Source organism: Nannobrachium achirus (assembly GCF_963921795.1).
Source record: "Nannobrachium achirus genome assembly, chromosome: 24".
Taxonomy (NCBI): Eukaryota; Metazoa; Chordata; class Actinopteri; order Myctophiformes; family Myctophidae; genus Nannobrachium; species Nannobrachium achirus.
This window is the reverse complement of record NC_137831.1, coordinates 39,820,704-39,841,560: the sequence shown is the minus strand read 5'-3', so window position 1 is coordinate 39,841,560 and position 20,857 is coordinate 39,820,704. Positions and strand designations below refer to the sequence as shown.

Sequence of the window (20,857 nt, the reverse complement as noted above, 5' to 3'; positions counted from 1 at the left end):
AACAGTAGAAATAATAACGGTATACCCGCCTCCCGAACCTCTGAATGTCGTCATATTGTAGTCTAGACAGAGCCGAACCGAAATAAATTTGTCTCTAAAAGTGGAGTATGCATGCATCGGCCCTAAATGGTCACACAAGTAGAGTGCAAAGAGAAAAATGCAGTGCTTCAAAGAAACTAGGATACCGGGTAAACGTCAAACCTAGCATCTGTCTAAATCACTTTTGATGTCACATCACAGGTTTGCGGGTTTAAAGAAGTGGGGGTCATTATTTTTTCTGCAAGCTCTATCATTTAGAGAGAGAGAGAGGGAGGGGGGGAGAGGGAAGGAGGGCAAGGAGAAAAAAAAACAGATGAAGGCAACTGGTCAAAAGAGAAATTAGAGATATGTACATTTATACATTTAGCAGAAAAAGTAAATACATTTCTAGGGCAAAATGAAAAATATTCCACCGGATGGAGACACTCTTCCTGGTTGAAGACTGTTTTTACAAAACAGCTCTTCCAACGTCGCAGAGTTGAATAACACCCAACGAGACTAATGCTCTGTGTAATGCGGTCTTCTGACCTGCGGGCAGTAGTGAGTTGGCACCTTGATGGCGACGACAAATAGTGAAAAACTAGAAGAAATGGAGTCTCCATCCGGTAGAATATTTTTCATTTTGCCCTAGAAATGTATTTTAATTGTGTGGTGGGGGGCTCAGACCGCATCCACTAAGTAGAGTAAGCTTTCAACTGTCCACTTTGGTTTGGTGAGGGGCGAAACTTCGGACCAGATGACGGGTCTTTCCGGATTTGCCAAGGATTTGGGAGGTAGAGGAACATAGCGTTAGGGAGAACTCCACTAACGCTATGGACCAGAGCTAGAAAGTACCTAACAAACGCCAACAACTACAGTGCATGGCTTTGAATTGCAGGCTAATAAATGATTATAATTTCTATTCTGTCATTCAATATCAGGGTATTCTATAAGCCTAAACCAGGCTGTTCAGATCTATTTTTCATCCAATCCCCATAATCAACATTTGGCCTCGGCACGCAACATGAAACGTTTACGCTGCGTTGTCTCTGAAGCACTCACATGCTCAACTTTCTTTTTTTTACAGTGGTTTTATCGGGAAAAAATCTAAATGCTTTTGTTTTGGCTAGAGCTCTCTTATCACAATCATTAAATGTTCCTGTTAACCCATTTAGGCCTAACATTTGTGGATGCTATAACTATTAAAAAATAGCAGATATACAAGCTCACAGCGCGGCACCGAGTGCCGCGCTGCGAGCTTGTAGATCTGCTATTTTTGAAAAAGTCTCGAAAATGTGTGCAAATCTTTGAATATATGTATTTTCAAAGCGAACGTTTGTAACTCAAACTTTGCTTCCGGGTGGTCCCTGGAACTAGAGATTTTGAGATGGGGGTCCGTGGCCAAATAAATATCATTTTGGGGGTCCTTCACATGAAAAGGTTTGAGAACCACTGACATAGTGGTCTCTCAAGAACAGACTAACTGAGCTCCATTTAAGTGAAAAGTACCTTTTCTTTGACGATGGCTGGCCAGATTGCTGACATATAGAAACATAGGTTTTTCAAAAAATCTCAGAAGGATTCAAAAGACACTTATAGAATCGGGTCAAAATTCGAATTTTCACGATTTTTCAAAAATAGCAGATCTACAAGCTCGCAGCGCGGCACTCGGTGCCGCGCTGTGAGCTTGTAGATCTGCTATTTTTCAATAGTTAAAGCATAAAATAATGATACACATTACAGTGTACCCGTTCTGAACGGGTTAAGCTGATGAGAGTCCTGGCACAGGGTTGCAGGTCTGCCCAGCCAAGCAGCACAGACTGGATAGAATTATATTACCGAGCCACTGCAGGTCCTGATTAATGCATTAACGCTGGGCTTGATTTACCTGGGTCAGTCCTATACTGTACATAGAACTCTCTCTCTCAGATGCGTCAATTGGGTATGGCAGGGGTATGCAGCTGCCATACCCTGGGTCCAGGGGGGAAAATACAAGTTACTTTTAAATATAAATCCATGAATGTCTCTTTGTCTTTCTGTGCTGGTTAGTATGTTGTTATATTACAGTAAAATAACTACAAATGCAAAATGGTCACTTTAACAAGGTATAATAATTATATTCTCCACACTTGTATTCTCTCCATCTTGACAAAATTGTATATTCCCAGGTTCCGCAGGTCAGCTGCACAGGTGCAATGCATTATTGTTAATTGTGTCACAACAAACATTCCAAGTTTAGCTGCACTTAAACAACCGTTCCAGGCTGCCATATCCAGTCCAAGAAACCGTAGAAACGTGGGGGGAAAACAAAATGTACTTCTTAAAATAAATGTATCATGCCTGTTGCTAAGGTATGGCAACATGACTGGTGTCTTGCACGGGCGACACCAGTCATGTTGCCATACCTTAGCTTTTTCTGAACTGATGCCACTGCTCTTTCTTTCTCCCTCTCCCTCTCTCTCTCTCTCTCTCTCTCTCTCTCCCTCTGTCTGCCTTTCTCTTCTTTTTTTTTTTTAAACTCAGAGTACTTTTCCATGCACGTCATCAAACGCTCTATCTCACCCTTTTACCTTTTTGTCCTTCACGTCCTCTGCTCCTGTCGTCCAGGCCAGGAACATCGCAGTTTGTATCGAGTTCAAGGACTCTGACGAGGAGGACGCGCAGCCCTTAAAGGTACAATCACACCCAACAGAAACACCATCACAACAACAACAACAACACACACCACTACACACTGCTTATTTGCAGGCTTTCAGTGTAACTCTAATCAGGGGTGTCGCACCAAATTCTGGGAACTGGGTACAAGGATTCAATCACATTTTGTGCTTTAGCTATTGAAAAACAGCTGAGCTTGTAGATCTGCTATATTTAAAAAATCGCGAAAATGTGTACATCTTTGAATATTTCAAATCCTTCCATGGTTTTTTGAAAAAGCTATGTTTCTATGTCAGTCTGATCAAACTTTTTCCTGTGAAGGACCCCCAAAATGATACGTATCTCAAAACATTTCGTTCCAAACTAAAAAAAATAAAAATTTTAAAAATGTAAAATTTAAAATACATATATTCCAAAGATTTGCACACATTTTCACGACTTTTCAAAATTAGCAGATCTACAAGCTCACACGCGCTGTGAGCTTGTAGATCTGCTATGTTTCAATAGTTAAAGTATAAAATAATTAAGGCCCCTCCACCTTGGGCCCTAGTAACTCAGTCCCACTCCCCCCCCCCCCTTGTGATGCCCCTGCCCACTGCTTATTTACTGTCTTTTAGTGTAACTAATCTCCCTCTCTCTCTCCCTCCCTCCCTCTCTCTCTCTCTCCCCCTCTCTGTTCATGTTTTGCAGTGCATCTATGGGCGTCCGGGGGGAGCTCTCTTCACCAAGCAGGCCTATGCAGCAGTCCTCCACCACCAACAGAATCCCGAGTTCTATGACGAGGTAGAAACATGCGGAGGTCGTTTTAAAACAAACATATCTGTTGTTTAAATCCATGGCCGAGTCAATTACCCTGCCCGCAGCCTTGCGTGGTATTGTGATTGCTCCTCTGCGCTCTGTGTGTGTGTGTGTGTGTGTGTGTGTGTGTGTGTGTGTGTGTGTGTGTGTGTGTGTGTGTGTGTGTGTGTGTGTGTGTGTGTGTGTGTGTGTGTGTGTGTGTGTGTGTGTGTGTGTGTGTGTGTGTGTGTGTGTGTGTGTGTGTGTGTGCGTGCGTGCGTGCGTGCGTGCGTGTGTGTTTCGTTTACATATGAATGGATGGGGAGCGGATGTTCATATAACTTGGTGGGAATTATCAGTAGGCTGCCCCAAAGAGATGATAACTTAAAGGGCCAGTACACCTCTTTTGCATCATACTGTATGATGCAGCATGATGACTCATATGATGCAAAATGCATCATCATTCATGCTGAAATACTAAAATATCTCAAAACACAGATTGAACACAAAGTATAACTCAGGATTGTGTTGATCTTCTCCCAAACAACAATAAAATAAGATCTGGTTGTCCCAGAGGTGAACTGGCCCTTTAAGAGACAAGAGAATGACATAATCGGTCATATAGTATCTCAGGAATAGGCATCTGATAGGTCACTGATACTGTATGTTCCTTAATTCCTTAAAGAGATGTGGGTGAGGGCAACATTCTGATTGATTTGTTGATTGATTAGGAGGTGTCCATACATAGCGCCAACTCAAATCACAGACTAGTAATAGCTAAGATTGTTTTTAAAGTCCCTACCTTTAAAGATGGGGTGCCATGATTTCCCCTCCCCCTAAAAAACCCTAGGAGGGAGATTTTCTTCCCAAAAAAGTGTACAGAAAGAGTTAAAATTAGGTTTTTATGTGGCCACACCCACCAGTTCATTAAGTAGGCATGGATGTCATGGTGGGTGGTAACCCAGCTGAATTTAGCCACACCCACAGTGTTGGGTGAATGGTAAAAGGGGAGGGGATGATTATATGATGTCACCATCTGTGTTTTTGGATCGGCACTTTTGACCCACAAGGTGGCAGCCTCCAGGAAGAAACCCAAAATACAAAGGGAATACATAATTGCTCATAACAACCACACCAGGGGGTCTAATGAAATACTGTCAACCTCATAGACACATGAAAACCAGAAACAGTACAAAACTATGGCACCACCTCTTTAAAAAAAAAAGTAAGGATGTATCTATCTATTTCTCTGTCTGCCTTCAAAGAAAGGCTTAGTTTTAAGTGCTTTTCTAGGATAAAGCTTGTTTTTGTATTGAAGTCACCCGCTCTGAAGTTGCGGGATTATCTATAAACTTTGCAAATCCTCAACAGAAATGCTCCACGGATAATGTTTCATTCTCCAACCTGACATTTTCTCTGTATCGGTGGGCTCAGCCCAGCATAATACTGTGTTTTGTTTTGTTTTGTTTTTTCAAACTCTCCCGTTTCCAAGATAAAGATAGAGTTGCCGACTCAGCTCCACGAGAGGCACCATCTCCTCTTCAGCTTCTTTCATGTGAGCTGTGATAGCAACAGCAAGAAGAAAGACCTGGTGGAGAGCCAAGGTAGGCTGCAGAATAAATTATGCTTCTTACAGTGTGACGCCTGTGCCTGAATACAGTCAGTGGCGGAGATTCGTTTATATTTTGACGTTATCTAGTTTTCTCTGAATCCGCCAGACATGTCCCACAGAGCAGTGCTTGTACCATAAAGCTGGGCAATCAGGGACGTGCTGGGCCCCTGATTCAGCCCGGGAAAAAGAGTTGGAGAGGCCCTCATTGCGCGCTATAGAGAGAGATCTCTCTCTATAGCGCTGCTGCTACTCAAAGATTTGCCATTTCAGATCATGAAAAGTCACAAAATTTTGTAAAAACCTTGTATGTCCAAAACCGTTTGTTTTGTATTTATAATTTAAAAAATGATTTAAACTAGTGAAAACAGCCGATCTACAAGCACTGTGCTTGTAGATCTGCTGTTTTCACTACTTTTGTGAGACGGCCTTGTATGATGAAGCAGGGTTTTGCTTTGCGAAAAAAATTATAAATTTGAAACTTGGAGATACGAGATTTCTGCCCGACAGTGACGATTTACTTTGTTGGCCGCCCAGCCCCCAAAATGGAACAAAGGCCGACATTTAATTTTTAATTTTTTCCTAATGGCCGGCCTAGACCGGCCGGGAATGAACCGGCCGTTCGGGAGTTGTCCCGCTTTTCCCAATGGCCAGCACGTCCCCGGTCAGAGGCGTAGATTTGTTTATATTTTGACGTTATCTAGTTTTCTCTGAATCCGCCAGACATGTCCCACAGAGCAGTGCGTGTACAGTACGGCTGGGCAATATATCGAAAATTTATCGATATCGAGGTATCAACATGCAAGGTATACATATCGACGAAGATGGCTTGAAATGAGGTATTGGTGTATGTGTCAAATGAATTAACAGACACAATATGCATACATGTACTGTAGCACATGCAAAAAAAGGTGGTTATTTCAATAAAACCATTGTTGGAAAATGGAAATAAGGCATTTAATTTATTTATTCTATGTGTACTGTGCAGTGTGCATGCATGTATGCTATTCATTATCTGAGTTAGACAGGCAGTGGACCTAAAGCAGAAAAACATTAAAACGCTATATAATGCAAGTGTTTTTTACTAATATCATGAGTAATATCGATATCGAGGTATTTCAACAACGTTATCGAATATCGAAGGTTTTCCTAATATCGCCCAGCCTTATTGTACAGGTATGTCTATTCAAAAGAAATTGCGGCACCTATATTGGTGTCTGAGTCAAACATAATATGCAGGGATGGGGGTGCCCGAGTGAGACATTGCTGAGTGGTTAGGGTGCATACCACATAAGATCTACTGCCTGACAGCGGTCCGCGGTTTGATTCCCCGGCTGTCTGGACCATTGCTGCATGTCACTCCCCCTCTCTATCAATAAAGGCAGAAAAGCCAGAGAGAGAGAAAAATGGTATCGCTACTTTTACTTAATTAAAAGCAAATGGGAGTACTTCTTCCACCAGGATGCCTTCATCAAGCGTGTCCCTGGTTCGACTTCCGTCCTGCCGGACCATTTGCTGCTTGTCACTGCTCTCTGTCTGCCTTTCCTGGCCCAGCTCTCAAACCGCTATAATAAACCAGAGGTTATCCAAAGACACACTCCTTGGCTGCCAAACCACAACCTCCACCCCTCATTTCTCACATGGCCTAGCGCCACCACCATGAGGCAGATTCTTGCAAAACACATTTTTGGACACTGCTCCTACACATTTTGCCCTAAAATCACGCAAATCGGTACACAGTATGTCTACACTCACGTCATCAACATGGATCGGTCCCATTTAGCGCCACCAATCAGGACGATTTTTCAAACACATTTTTGGACACTGCTCCTACAGATTTTGCCCTAAAATCCTGCAAAGCGGCACACAGTATGTCTACACTCATCTCATCAACATGGATCTGTCCCATTTAGCGCCACCCTCAGGCCCGATTCTTACATGAGGCGGACTTATCTCCCGATTAGGGAGTCTTACCGGTTAGTAAGCTAATATTAGCTACTGTTGGGGGTAAATGTAATCAACAATTCCTGAGGTGTGCGATTTCTGTTGTATGACACGGCCATTCCACAAAGTATAGATTAGCATTGAGGCCCTTTAGTGACCACTTGTGGGCGTTCTATGCTGTGTGATGGACTTGAAAGTTCTCGAGGGAAACCAGATAATGTCTTTATGAATCTCTATCATTGGTTTCAACATGACTTATTCAGGAATATTGACTACACGCTCTTTTCCTTTCTGTTACATATTCACACTAAACACTGCTTGTGGGCCTTCTTCAATGAAATATCTGTTATGGGAGGTTGCCATGTGAAAATCACTTTGATGACCCCCTCATATGCACAAGCACACACGCGCGGCGCGCGCGCACACACACACACACACACACACACACACACACACACACACACACACACACACACACACACACACACACACACACACTCAGATCCCCACTCCCGACTGTCCCTCGTACATCTAATTCAGTGGTTCTCAACCTGTGGGTCGGGACCCCCAGCGGCGTCCCCAAATTATTTTGGGGGGGGTCTATGGAGCGAATTTAGTGCCAATATACCTTGTGCGTGTTTTAAAAATATTCACACGCGTGTGCATGTTTTGTGCACCGCAAAATAAATACTCACACGTGTTTTAAAAATATTCACACGTATTTTAAAAAAAAATCACACGTGTGTGGATGTTTTGTGCACCGCAAAATAAAATTCACACATATTTTTTGCAATTCACAGTATTTTACAAATCTCATATTTCTACAAATCTCAAACTGTGGATCACAAAATAAAAACACAAGTTGCAAATCTTTTCTGTGGATCAAAAATGAAAACACAAGTTGCAAATCTTTTCTGTGGATCACAAAATAAAAACACAAGTTGCAAATCTTTCTGTGGATTTAAAATACAAGTTGTGAATTACTGATACAGACCTGTGGATCTGAAAGACACAGCTGTGGATTTACAAAACACGGATCAACAGACCTGTGGAGACACAAAACTTTTGTGCACTTGTGTGGACCAATGGCTGTGGACCTCCAAAACACAGATATTTTTGGCACTGTTCTACTAGGTGAAATGTGAGAATCATTGGCTCGTGTATTGACCAATCACGTGAGGCCATGCCCCCAGGGTTGGCATGGCAACCAAGGGTTGCCATGTTCTCTAAAAAGAGAGTTATCCAGGCCTTACAATCTATAAATGTAGCTATACATGAATATATCCATACATATCTTGTCTTAAAACAATCAGCTAATGGCGTATTGACTAATCCATCATTTTGTATTATTATTTTATTTTATTATTTGATGTTATGTTCTTATTATTATTATTACATATATTTGTTAATATGTGTGTGTCTGCGTTGACATGAGACCTGCAAACCGGATCAACCGGGTCGGTTGGTTGGTCAGTTTGTGTAATTAGTTTAATAATGTAATTAGTGTAATAGTGTACTAGTGTAATAGTGTAATAGTGTAATTAGTGTAATTAGTGTAATAGTGTAATTAGTGTAATAGTGTACTAGTGTAATTAGTGTAATAGTGTACTAGTGTAATTAGTGTAATAGTGTACTAGTGTAATTAGTGTAATAGTGTACTAGTGTAATTAGTGTAATTAGTGTAATAGTGTACTAGTGTAATTAGTGTAATAGTGTACTAGTGTAATTAGTGTACTAGTGTAATTAGTTTAATAGGGTAATAAGTGTAATAATGTAATAGTGTAATTAGTGTACTAGTGTAATTAGTGTAATAGTGTACTAGTGTAATTAGTGTAATAGTGTAATTAGTGTAATTAATGTAATAGTGTAATTAGTGTAATAGTGTAATTAGTGTAATAGTGTACTAGTGTACTAGTGTAATTAGTGTACTAGTGTAATTATTGTACTAGTGTAATTAGTGTACTAGTGTAATAGTGTACTAATGCAATTAGTGTAATATGGTAATAAGTGTAATAATGTAATAGTGTAATTAGTGTAATAGTGTAATTAGTGTAATAGTGAAATAGTTTACTAGTGTAATTAGTGTACTAGTGTAATTAGTGTAATAGTGTAATTAGTGTACTAGTGTAATAGTGCACTAATGTAATTAGTGTAATAGTGTACTAGTGTAATTAGTGTAATAGTGTACTAGTGTAATTAGTGTAATAGTGTACTAATGTAATTAGTGTAATAGTGTACTAGTGTAATTAGTGTAAAAGTGTACTAGTGTAATTAGTGTAATAGTGTACTAATGTAATTAGTGTAATAGTGTACTAGTGTAATTAGTGTAATAGTGTACTAATGTAATTAGTGTAATAGTGTACTAGTGTAATTAGTGTAATAGTGTACTAATGTAATTAGTGTAATAGTGTACTAGTGTAATTAGTGTAATAGTGTACTAGTGTACTAGTGTAATTAGTGTAATAGTGTAATAATGTAATAGTGTACTAGTGTAATTAGTGTAATACTGTACTAGTGTAAGTAGTGTAATAGTGTAATTAGTGTAATTAGTGTAATAGTGTAATTAGTGTAATAGTGTAATAGTGTAATTAATGTAATTAGTGTAATACTGTACTAGTGTAATTTGTGTAATAGTGTAATTAGTGTAATAGTGTAATTAGTGTAATTGTGTAATTAGTGTAATTGGTGTAATACTGTACTAGTGTAATTAGTGTAATAGTGTAATAGTGTAATTAGTGTAATAGTGTTATTAGTGTAATTGGTGTAATTGCGACCGTCAGGGAGCAGTTTACTATGAAAACCTCCACCGGCCGTCCGTCCGTCCGTCCGTCCGTCCGTCACACGTCACACGTCACACCTTTGCCCTGCTCATATCTCCGCATCAGTATGACATCACACCACATGTGTACACAAACCTTTGTGTACGTTGCTGTGGCAACAGTCTGTTGTTGCTGGTCTGTTAGTGTACGTTAGCAACCACCTTAGCAACCATGGTTTTACCCTAGCAACCAACTGTTTACCCTAGCAACCAACTGTTTACCATAGCAACCATGTTTTTTTACCCTAGCAACCAACTGTTTACCATAGCAACCAGATACGCAGAGCAGGGATCTCCATATATGGGCATAAACAGGTGACATCACACTGATGTCAGATACTCAGAGCAGGGATTTCTCCATAATATATGGGCATAAAAGGGATTCTGTTAGGGATCTCCATATATGGGCATAAAAGGGATTCTGTTAGGGATCTCCATATATGGGCATACAAGGGTTTCTGTTATGGATCTCCATATATGGGCATAAAAGGGATTCTGTTAGGGATCTCCATATATGGGCATAAAAGGGATTCTGTTAGGGATCTCCATATATGGGCATAAAAGGGATTCTGTTAGGGATCTCCATATATGGGCATAAAAGGGATTCTGTTAGGGATCTCCATATATGGGCATAAAAGGGATTCTGTTAGCTGTTAGTGATCTCCATATATGGGCATAAAAGGGATGCTGTTAGGGATCTCCATATATGGGCATAAAAGGGATTCTGTTAGGGATCTCCATATATGGGCATGAAAGGGATTCTGTTAGGGATCTCCATTAGGGATGAGGCCGAATATTCGGCACCGAAAATTTTCGGCCGAAAATGGCTAAAAATGCATTTTCGGTTTTCGGCTGGATAGCTTTTAAAACCGAATAGTTGAGCACCGAATAGTGTGAAGGACAGGGTCAGGGGTCCTCAATAGGCGGACCGCAGTCCATGTCCGGACCGCGGCACATTTCTGAGAAATCTCCGCACAGTTGTATCTGACGATCGGACTGACTGTGTGTGATGTGTGTTTGTGTGTGCGTGGGTGTGTATGTGCTGATTGTGCTCATTCGCTCAAACACATACACAGGCTCACAAGACACACCCCTACGCCAATTTGCAAGCCCACAAAGCGTCGCGGGTGCAACGTGCTGTGGGCTTGTAGATCAAAGGTTTTCCTTCCCTCCGAGTCTCCGACGCAGTCTGCTCTCCATGCTGCTCCCCCCCCTCCCCTCTCCTCTCCACACACTCATGCCGCTCGCTGCCTTAAAAAAGTTGCTAAAACCTCTTGGAAACCATTGCTCCCACTGGATTAATAACTTAGAGATCTTCTACCTTTGGCTGTTCAATTGGAGAGGACAACAGCAACACATTAATATCCACGATGTAAGGCTCCAACTGCTTGCATTAGACGAGAAATGGTCGCGAAACTCGCGATGCGTGATCATGCGTCTTTAACAATGTGATGTGTCGTCGCATATTATTGCCAGCTATCCTAGGCTGTGTTAGGTTAATAACTATGACTCGTTGACCCTGATTTGACTGGTCATTTGACATAGTCAATCAGCACAGTCAGTCTGGCTTGTGCAGTACGTGTGTCAACTAACTGAATGTCAAGTAATCCTCTCCCCCTCACGCTAAGTTCCACTTTATTTTCCATTCTGAACGACAAGCCTAATATTGCATTTATGCTCTTTAGTTTCCAATAATTAAACTATAAGCCAGTGTTTTATTGCTACACAATAAATGTAAATAATGTAGCCTACTCTACATGCATAAATAATTATCCATTCATCCATCCATCCATCTTCAACCACTTATCCAGCATCAGGTAGCAGGGGTAACAGTTCCAACTGAGATTTCCAAAGTTCCAAATAATAATAATAATAATTAAAATAAACAATTCTAATGATTATAATAAACATACAAACATACAGTACATACTGTATAAATGTATCCGCCTTATTTCGCCTTCGCCTTTTTTTCGGACCTGGACCTGTTTCAAAAAAATATTTCTGGACCTTCAAGATTTGTATTTGAGGACCCCTGGGCCCTAGATCATTTTGCAACATACAGTATGTGCATTTGTTGTTGAAGGCCTGGCTGTTACAGCCCTTGTGTTTACAATAATATTTTGTTGTAGGCCTAGATCATTCTGCAGTTTTAAGCACCTTGTTCTGATGCACTTTTATCTCTGTAGGATACTACAGAAATAGTTGCACTATTTTGACTTTGTTTTATGCTAACATTGCAAAGAGAAAATATTTTATTTTGTTATGTGTGCATTCAAAAGTGAGAAATAAATGTTTTATGGAACCATATGGTGATTATTATTTAAGTTAGGGTTTGCCATAATCAGGTAGCTTTACAACAAAGGTACAGCAATGGTACAAACATTTATTATACAAAATAAATTATATACATGTATTATTCGGCTATTCGGTATTCGGTATTCGGTGGAATGTTTCCAGTATTCGGTATTCGGTTTCGGCCAAGAATTTTGCTTTCGGCCCATCCCTAATCTCCATATATGGGCATAAAAGGGATTGTATCCCAGATGATGCCCTGTTAGGAGATCCACACTAACAGAATCCATATATGGTCCTACCGACAGCTGCTATAAGCCAACCCTGGCGATAAGGTCTGAGTCGAAGAAATGCTTCTTTCCTGGCAAGAATTGCCCCTTTATACTGTAGGGCTCGTTTGTGTATTGTATGACATCACGCCACATCATCGGCTGAGGACTGTGTGATGTCATCATATCTCCATATATGGAGACATAAGTTGCTCATGCCCAAATATGGGCTGGTGAGGTCAGACTTAGTGTGATGCGTAGGTTATCTCCATATATGGAGATTCAACTTCAATGAGTAACCATGGCAAACTGTCAACTGCCCGTATTTCTTGATAATTGGTAAAACAAACTTTTGGCCTATTTGTGGGGAGTCTTACTGGTAGTGTACTAGTGTAAGTAGTGTACTAGTGTAATTAGTGTAATAGTGTAATTAGTGTAATAGTGTAATTATTGTACTAGTGTACTAGTGTAATTAGTGTACTTGTGTACTAGTGTAATTAGTGTACTAGTGTAATTAGTGTACTAGTGTAATTAGTGTAATAGTGTAATTAGTGTAATAGTGTACTAGTGTAATTAGTGTAATAGTGTAATAAAGTAATAGTGTAATTATTGCAAAATTGTAATTATTTTAATAATGTAATAGTGTAATTAGTGTAATAGTGTAATTAGTGCAATAGTGTAATTAGATTAATAATGTAAATAGTGTAATAGTGTAATAGTTAATAACGTAAAAGTGTAAATCATCGGAGCAGAAGGGCAGGATACACTAGCCAGAGAATCTCCGGGAGTCTCCGGCCAATAGCATTTGTTCACCGATCTTCATGGTTTTGAGATCTTTATTGACAATGGTCACAGGTGCTTGCTTCCAAATGCCACCGAACTTGGTCTGGAGGCTGCACCCCTTGAATGTACAGAAAGCACGCCCTCACGGACGTCTTAAGTGACAGCCCTGTGTCAAAACACGCCATGCACTGCACATCGTCCTCAGTGTCTATGAGAACAACAACATTAGCCTTGGTTCAGAGCGTTAGCAAGTTCTGGCTTATGCAGTTACATATGTTTATACGCCGCGATGCAAATCACGCAATTATTGCGACTGTAGGTTGCATTTAGTTTGAAAATCTGCAGATCATGTCCGTCCGTTCGTCCGCCACGCCTCATGTCACACTCCATATATGGCCCCTGATGTCATCAATAAGCCCATATCTGGGAAGGCCCATATATGGACATATTGTGTGGTTGACGTGACGTGAGTCACACTTGCAAATTAAATCCGTCCTTGTCGCTATTATGCCCATATACTGTATGGAGAACCCTGATGTCATCAATATTAACTCAAAGGAGGTCCACAACGTGCCAATGCATCAAACTCTTTTCTCCCGGTGCCTATTAGACTTATTACACTATTACACTTATAGCCCTATAAAACTATTAAACTTATTACACTTATTGCACTTTTACACTATTACACTAATTACACTAATACACTTATTACACTATTACGCTAATTACACTGTTACACTATTACAATTATTACACTATTAAATTACTTACACTAGTACACAATTACATTACACTATTACACTAGTACACTATTACACTATTACACAATAAGACTAATTACACTAATTACACTATTACACTATTACACTAATTACACTATTACACTATTACACTAATTACACTATTACACTAATTACACTATAACACTAATTACACTAGTACACTAGTACACTAATTACACTAGTACACTAGTACACTATTACACTATTACACTAATTACACTATTACACTATTACACTAATTACACTAGTACACTATTATACTAATTACACTATTACACTAATTACACTAGTACACTAATTACACTATTACACTAGTACACTAATTACACTAGTACACTAATTACACTAGTACACTATTACACTAGTACACTAATTACACTAGTACACTAATTACACTAGTACACTAATTACACTATTACATTATTACACTAATTACACTAGTACACTATTACACTAATTACACTATTACACTAGTACACTAGTACACTAATTACACTAGTACACTAATTACACTATTACACTATTACACTAATTACACTAGTACACTATTACACTATTACACTAATTACACTAGTACACTATTACACTATTACACTATTACACTAATTACACTAATTACACTAGTACACTAATTACACAATTACATTATTACACTTATTACCCTATTACACTGATTACACTAGTACACTAATTACACTAGTACACTATTACACTAATTACACTAGTACACTATTACACTAATTACACTAGTACACTATTACACTAATTACACTATTACACTACTTACACTAGTACAGTATTACACTAATTACACTAATTACACTAATTACACTAGTACACTATTACACTAATTACACTAGTACACTATTACACTAGTACACTATTACACTAATTACACTAATTACACTAGTACACTATTACACTAATTACACTATTACACTAATTACACTAATTACACTATTACACTATTACACTAATTACACTATCGCCGACACACACATATTAACAAATATATGTAATAATAATAATAAGAACATAACATCAAATAATAAAATAAAATAATAATACAAAATGATGGATTAGTCAATACGCCATTAGCTGATTGTTTTAAGACAAGATATGTATGGATATATTCATGTATAGCTACATTTATAGATTGTAAGGCCCGGATAACTCTCTTTTTAGAGAACATGGCAACCCTTGGTTGCCATGCCAACCCTGGGGGCATGGCCTCACGTGATTGGTCAATACACGAGCCAATGATTCTCACATTTCACCTAGTAGAACAGTGCCAAAAATATCTGTGTTTTGGAGGTCCACAGCCATTGGTCCACACAAGTGCACAAAAGTTTTGTGTCTCCACAGGTCTGTTGATCCGTGTTTTGTAAATCCACAGCTGTGTCTTTCAGATCCACAGGTCTGTTTCAGTAATTCACAACTTGTATTTTAAATCCACAGAAAGATTTGCAACTTGTGTTTTTATTTTGTGATCCACAGAAAAGATTTGCAACTTGTGTTTTCATTTTTGATCCACAGAAAAGATTTGCAACTTGTGTTTTTATTTTGTGATCCACAGTTTGAGATTTGTAGAAATATGAGATTTGTAAAATACTGTGAATTGCAAAAAATATGTGTGAATTTTATTTTGCGGTGCACAAAACATGCACACGTGTGATTTTTTTTAAAAATATGTGTGAATATTTTTAAAACACGTGTGAGTATTTATTTTAACATGCACAATGCTTGTGAATATTTTTAAAACACGCACAAGGTATATTGGCACTAAATTCGCTCCATAGGGGTCCTCAGATGATTAGCTTAATGTGACACATTGTTTTCTCACTCAACAGTAAACAAGCCAACATAAAGTTTAAGTGTAAAGTGACACTTTGAGGACTTTTTAACACCCCTAAAATGACAAATTAAACATTGGCCAAATTGTCAAATATTAGAGGCAGAAATTGTGAAAATAGCCGATCTACATGCTCACAACGCCTCGCAACGCGAGGCGTTGTGAGCATGTAGATCTGCTATTTTCACAATAGAACCATGTTATACAAAATGTAATGCCTCAACTCTTAGTGCTCGTCAGGGTGTGGGGGTCCCCAATTAAAATATGATTATTTTGGGGGTCGCAGCCTGAAAAGGTTGAGAACCACTGATCTGAAGTCAGTTCTCTGACTGGGATGTTCATCATTCTGTGGTACATTGTGTGGTCTACATCTCTGCCCACAGTCGGATCAGCATGGCTGCCTCTGCTGAAAGACGGCCGGGTCATCATGAACGAACAGCAGATGTCCGTGGCCGCCAACCTGCCGCCGGGATACCTCAGCAACCAAGACGGCCTTGTCAAGGTGTGAGACCAAAGAAGGCAGGAGGGCTCAACTGTTGGTGGAAATAAAATATGAGTTGTTGCATTACTGCAGGGGTCTTCAACGTTTAGTTGAGAGAGAGATGAAGCAGGGACCCCCACAACCTTTTCATAGATTCCATATACCGGTAGTTTCATCGTTTCACAGCACAATCATCAGTGTATTTTGGATTCATGTCAATTTGTGTTTTCAGATATTTAACCACTTGAGCCGTCAATACTTAATAAACTTGACCTTTTACTCTGTACTTAGTCTGCTCTTTTTCACCTCTACACCAAAGCTCTTTGCCGAAAATAGCCGATCTACAAGCTCACAACGCCTCGCAAGTGAGCTTGTAGATCTGCTATTTTTGGCAAAAGTTCTCTGAATATGAACGCTAGGGTTTAAGTGATTAATATAAAAAAGGAGAAAAAGGTTTATCGAACAAAGATTTGGAGGACCCCCTGTAGTAACTCTAAGGACCCCCTAGGGGTCCCGGACCCCCTGTTGAAGACCGCTTACTGTATGTTGAAAGTGTAGGGTAAGTAGCTTATGGTCACTGTTAGGCAGAAACCTTGTATGTTTTCCACAAATAAATGCCCAATGTTATTCTTTGTTGTATGATAGTGTCACACAAAAGTAAACTGCAGATCTGCTTTTCCTGAAATGTACAACAGCAAGGATTGAATTATTGCACGACAACAGAGTGTATTCTTCTATGAAATATGCAAATGATTATACATTTTCTGTTCATTTGTCATTTCAGCACTCGGGCCCGGAGATCAAGTGGGTAGACGGAGGGAAGCCCCTGTTTAAAGTCTCCACTCACCTTGTGTCCACAGTCTATACTCAGGTATCTGTCTGTCTGTCTGTCTGTCTGTCTGTCTGTCTGTCTGTCTGTCTGTCTGTCTGTCTGTCTGTCTGTCTGTCTGTCTGTCTGTCTGTCTGTCTGTCTGTCTGTCTGTCTGTCTGTCTGTCTGTCTGTCTGTCTGTCTGTCTGTCTGTCTGTCTGTCTGTCTGTCTGTCTGTCTGTCAGTCAGTCAGTCAGTCAGTCAGTCAGTCAGTCAGTCAGTCAGTCTGGTTCCCAAACTGTGGAACCAACTCCCCATTGCAGTTTTCACTCCCAATGTTCCCACATAACCTGAAGAAGCTTTTAGATGAGCTATTTTCAAATACCCGACGAATACATAGCACTGAAGTTGTTAATGTACTGTATGTTTTGTGATAAAATCTAAATCTGCAACGTAACTAGTACTGTAACTATAGATTGCAAATAATTGTTGTGGGAGTAAAAATACAATATTTGCCTGTGATGTAGTGGAGTAGAAGTAAAAGTGTTGACAATTGGATCTACACACACACGCACGCACACACGCATACGTTTCTCATCCTTCCATCACTGTGTGCTTGTGTCTTTCAGGATCAGCACCTACATAACTTTTTCCATCACTGTCAGAGCATGGAGAGTTCAGAGCAGGCTTCAGAGGGAGAGCTGGTGAAATACCTGAAGGTACCGTGTTAATGTCACATGTTTTACAGCATGCAGCTTCTGTTCATGTGCTGTCAGTGTCTCCATTTCACTGTCAGTGAGGCAGGGACGTGCAGAGAATGTTAGAGAGGCAGGGGTTGACATTTCTAAAAGGGCCTTTTGGTGAGGATATCGAAAATAGCAGACCTCCAAGCTCACAACGCGTCGCATTGGAGGTCGGCTATTTCCAATGCTTGATTTTGACACAGAGAGGGAAATTCTTTCAACATAAGACGCATTCAGGTTCAGGAGATTTTTGACAAGGCAATTCTCTTGAATGCTGCCTTCAGGTATGGCATGGAAAGAGGGCATTTGCATTTCTTTCACCATAGTAAAAACTACATTCATGGTCTGGAGAGGGCACTTTTTTAGGGTTAAAAGATAAAAGGGCAGGGGCTCAACTTAAAGGAGCAGTTCACCCCCAAAATGACTTTTTTTCTATTGATTAGTCATGCCATGGAGAGTAGAGTTCAATAATATTTTTTGGTTTTTGTCACATTCCTAAGACAAAAATTTGATTCGAGTAAATTTACCCCCATTGATTCCGGATGGGGGTAAATTTATTGTTATTTTGTCTTAGGAATGCGACAAAAAACTAAAAATATTATTGAACTCTACTCTCCATGGCATGACTAATCAATAGAAAAAAAGTCATTTTGGGGGTGAACTACTCCTTTAAGCCCCCTTTGACGTCTATGTGTGCACGTGCCTGCAGTGAGGCAAATATGACATATCTTTTCTTTCTTTCTTTCTTTCTTTCTTTCTTTCTTTCTTTCTTTCTTTCTTTCTGTCTCCTGCACTCTTCTCTGTCCAGAGCCTGCATGCCATGGAGGGTCACGTGATGGTCAACTTCCTGCCCACCATCCTCAACCAGCTGTTCCGTGTGCTGACCAGAGCCACGCACGAGGACGTGGTCGTCAACGTCACCAGGTACGCCAAATACACCCACCCAACCACACCCACACCCACACCCACACACACACACACACACACACACACACACACACACACACACACACACACACACACACACACTAGGGTATTAACGAAAAAGTCGACAAGTCGACTCAATCGACTTCATTACACAAGTCGACTCCCACCAGAGAAAGTCGAAGTTGAAAAAATAATAATGCTTTCGAGCATGTATATCTGCTATTTTCACAATTTCTGCCTCTATATATTTGACAATTTGGACAATGTTTAATTTGTCATTTTAGAGGTATTAAAAAGTCCTTAAATTCGCACAGATATGCAGGTAACCTCTCTATACTCGCGTGTGATGTGATGATGACGTCATCAAGCGATAAAGTCGACTTCAACTCAACTTTTTACTGAGTCGAGTCGATTTGCAAAAATCACAAGTCGTTAATGCCCTAACACATACACACACGTACGTCACACGCACATCAATCGCACTTATCCCACACAGCTGTGACATACCTGATCAATTCACCGTTTGTCAGCCTTCTGATTGGTTCCTGAGACTCCCTGACTGGCCAATCAGAAAAAACCATTCACTTTTTGCTATCGGGGGTGGAGTTTGTGCAGTGGAGAATGTTGCTTCAGGCTTTCAAAAACTGTCCGCTCTGCACGACACGGCATTCGTCCAGTACGGCCGCGGGCGGTGATAGCGATCTCGCTCATCATAATGAATAAGCTTCAACAAACTAGTTCACATGGACCTTATCAATGGTCTAAGAGTTACGATTGGGTACATATATTTTAAATGGGCAGAATTACGAAAAGCCAGCCTATTATGTGAGGAGAACAGATTATAGTTCTCCTCTTCCTACCCAAGATGCAATGCCTTTTCTTTTTCTATTTCTATTCTCTCTCTGATCCAGAGGATTAAACTAATTAAAACATATATTTCCGGGGGAAAATTACTGTTTTGCTATGTAATTACTGTACCTTTTTCTTCCCTTTTTATTAATATCACGTAGATGTGTTTTTTTTTGGTACTTTATATAGCTGTAATGAGGCTATGAAGAAAAAAAAATCCCATCCACTTCCACTATAAAAGAATCTGCAATAGTGATTCTGTCCCACTGGGATTAAACAAATTAAAACATATATTTTCGGGGAAACCCCCTGTTTTGCAATGTAACTACAGTACCTTTGTCTTCCCTTTTTATTAATATCACCCAGGTGTTTTTCCTTTGGTACTTTAAATTGCAATAATGAGGCTATGAAAGAAAAAAAAAATCCCATTCACTGCCACTATAAAAACAATCTGCCCAGGGTTAATGTCCCACCATAGTAACAGGGCAGAATGGGGCGGGATTTGCAAAAGCCTGAATTGTGCAAAGCTACGTTATGCAACAAAATATCTTTGTTCCAGAGTCTGCTGCTACTGCAGTCAGTACTGAGGATTCCACATTTGTGGTTTGTCACTGACGTGCTCTGATCTCGTCAGAGCACAGCTTTTATCCTGTTCTCGCTTGAAAGCCATCTATTGTCCCTCCTTTTGCGTTAACCTGCCCCGCTTCCAGGGGCGTCACAAGGGTGGGGGGAAAGTGGGACTGAGTTACTAGGGCCCAAGGTGGAGGGGCCTTATTTATTTTATCCACCTGTTTCCGCGATAATTTACTGTAGAACTATTTGTGGGACACTTCCGGAGAACATCAGACATACAAGCTCACGTCGCGTCGCAGATGCAACCGTTGTGAGCTTGTAGATCACTCTCGGCTGCAACGCCGGAAACTGCCGCACACCTTCTGCGCAATGCACGATGGGACGTTGGAAATTTGTGGATTCTTTAGCTATTGAAAAATGGCAGATATACAAGCTCACAGCGCGGCACCGCGCTGTGAGCTTATAGATCTGCTGTTTTTGAAAAGTCGTGAAAATGTGTGCAAATCTTTGAATATATGTACTTTTTATGCAGACATCTGTAACTCAGATTTTGCTTCTGGGGAGTCCCTGGAACTAAATATTTTGAGATGAGTTTCCGTGGCCAAATATATTATCATTTTGGTGTCCTTCACATGAAAAAGATTGAGCACCACTGACATAGAAACATAGGTTTTCA

The 20,857-nt window shown here is 40.0% G+C and overlaps 1 protein-coding gene across 3 annotated transcripts in view; it reads left to right on the top strand.

Moving 5' to 3' along the window:
* The window catches only part of LOC308280488 (dedicator of cytokinesis protein 9-like), a gene marked incomplete at its 5' end in the record, with an annotated part of 186,717 nt that overhangs the window by 108,956 nt on the left and 56,904 nt on the right, over positions 1-20,857 (top strand). For all 3 annotated transcript variants that reach the window (XM_080720770.1, XM_080720769.1, XM_080720771.1), the window contains 7 exons: positions 2,626-2,691; positions 3,364-3,456; positions 4,943-5,054; positions 16,183-16,301; positions 17,065-17,151; positions 17,719-17,808; positions 18,641-18,756. In XM_080720770.1, coding sequence (XP_080576896.1) covers positions 2,626-2,691; positions 3,364-3,456; positions 4,943-5,054; positions 16,183-16,301; positions 17,065-17,151; positions 17,719-17,808; positions 18,641-18,756 — 683 coding nt within the window. The remainder of the gene's footprint in view (positions 1-2,625; positions 2,692-3,363; positions 3,457-4,942; positions 5,055-16,182; positions 16,302-17,064; positions 17,152-17,718; positions 17,809-18,640; positions 18,757-20,857) is intronic.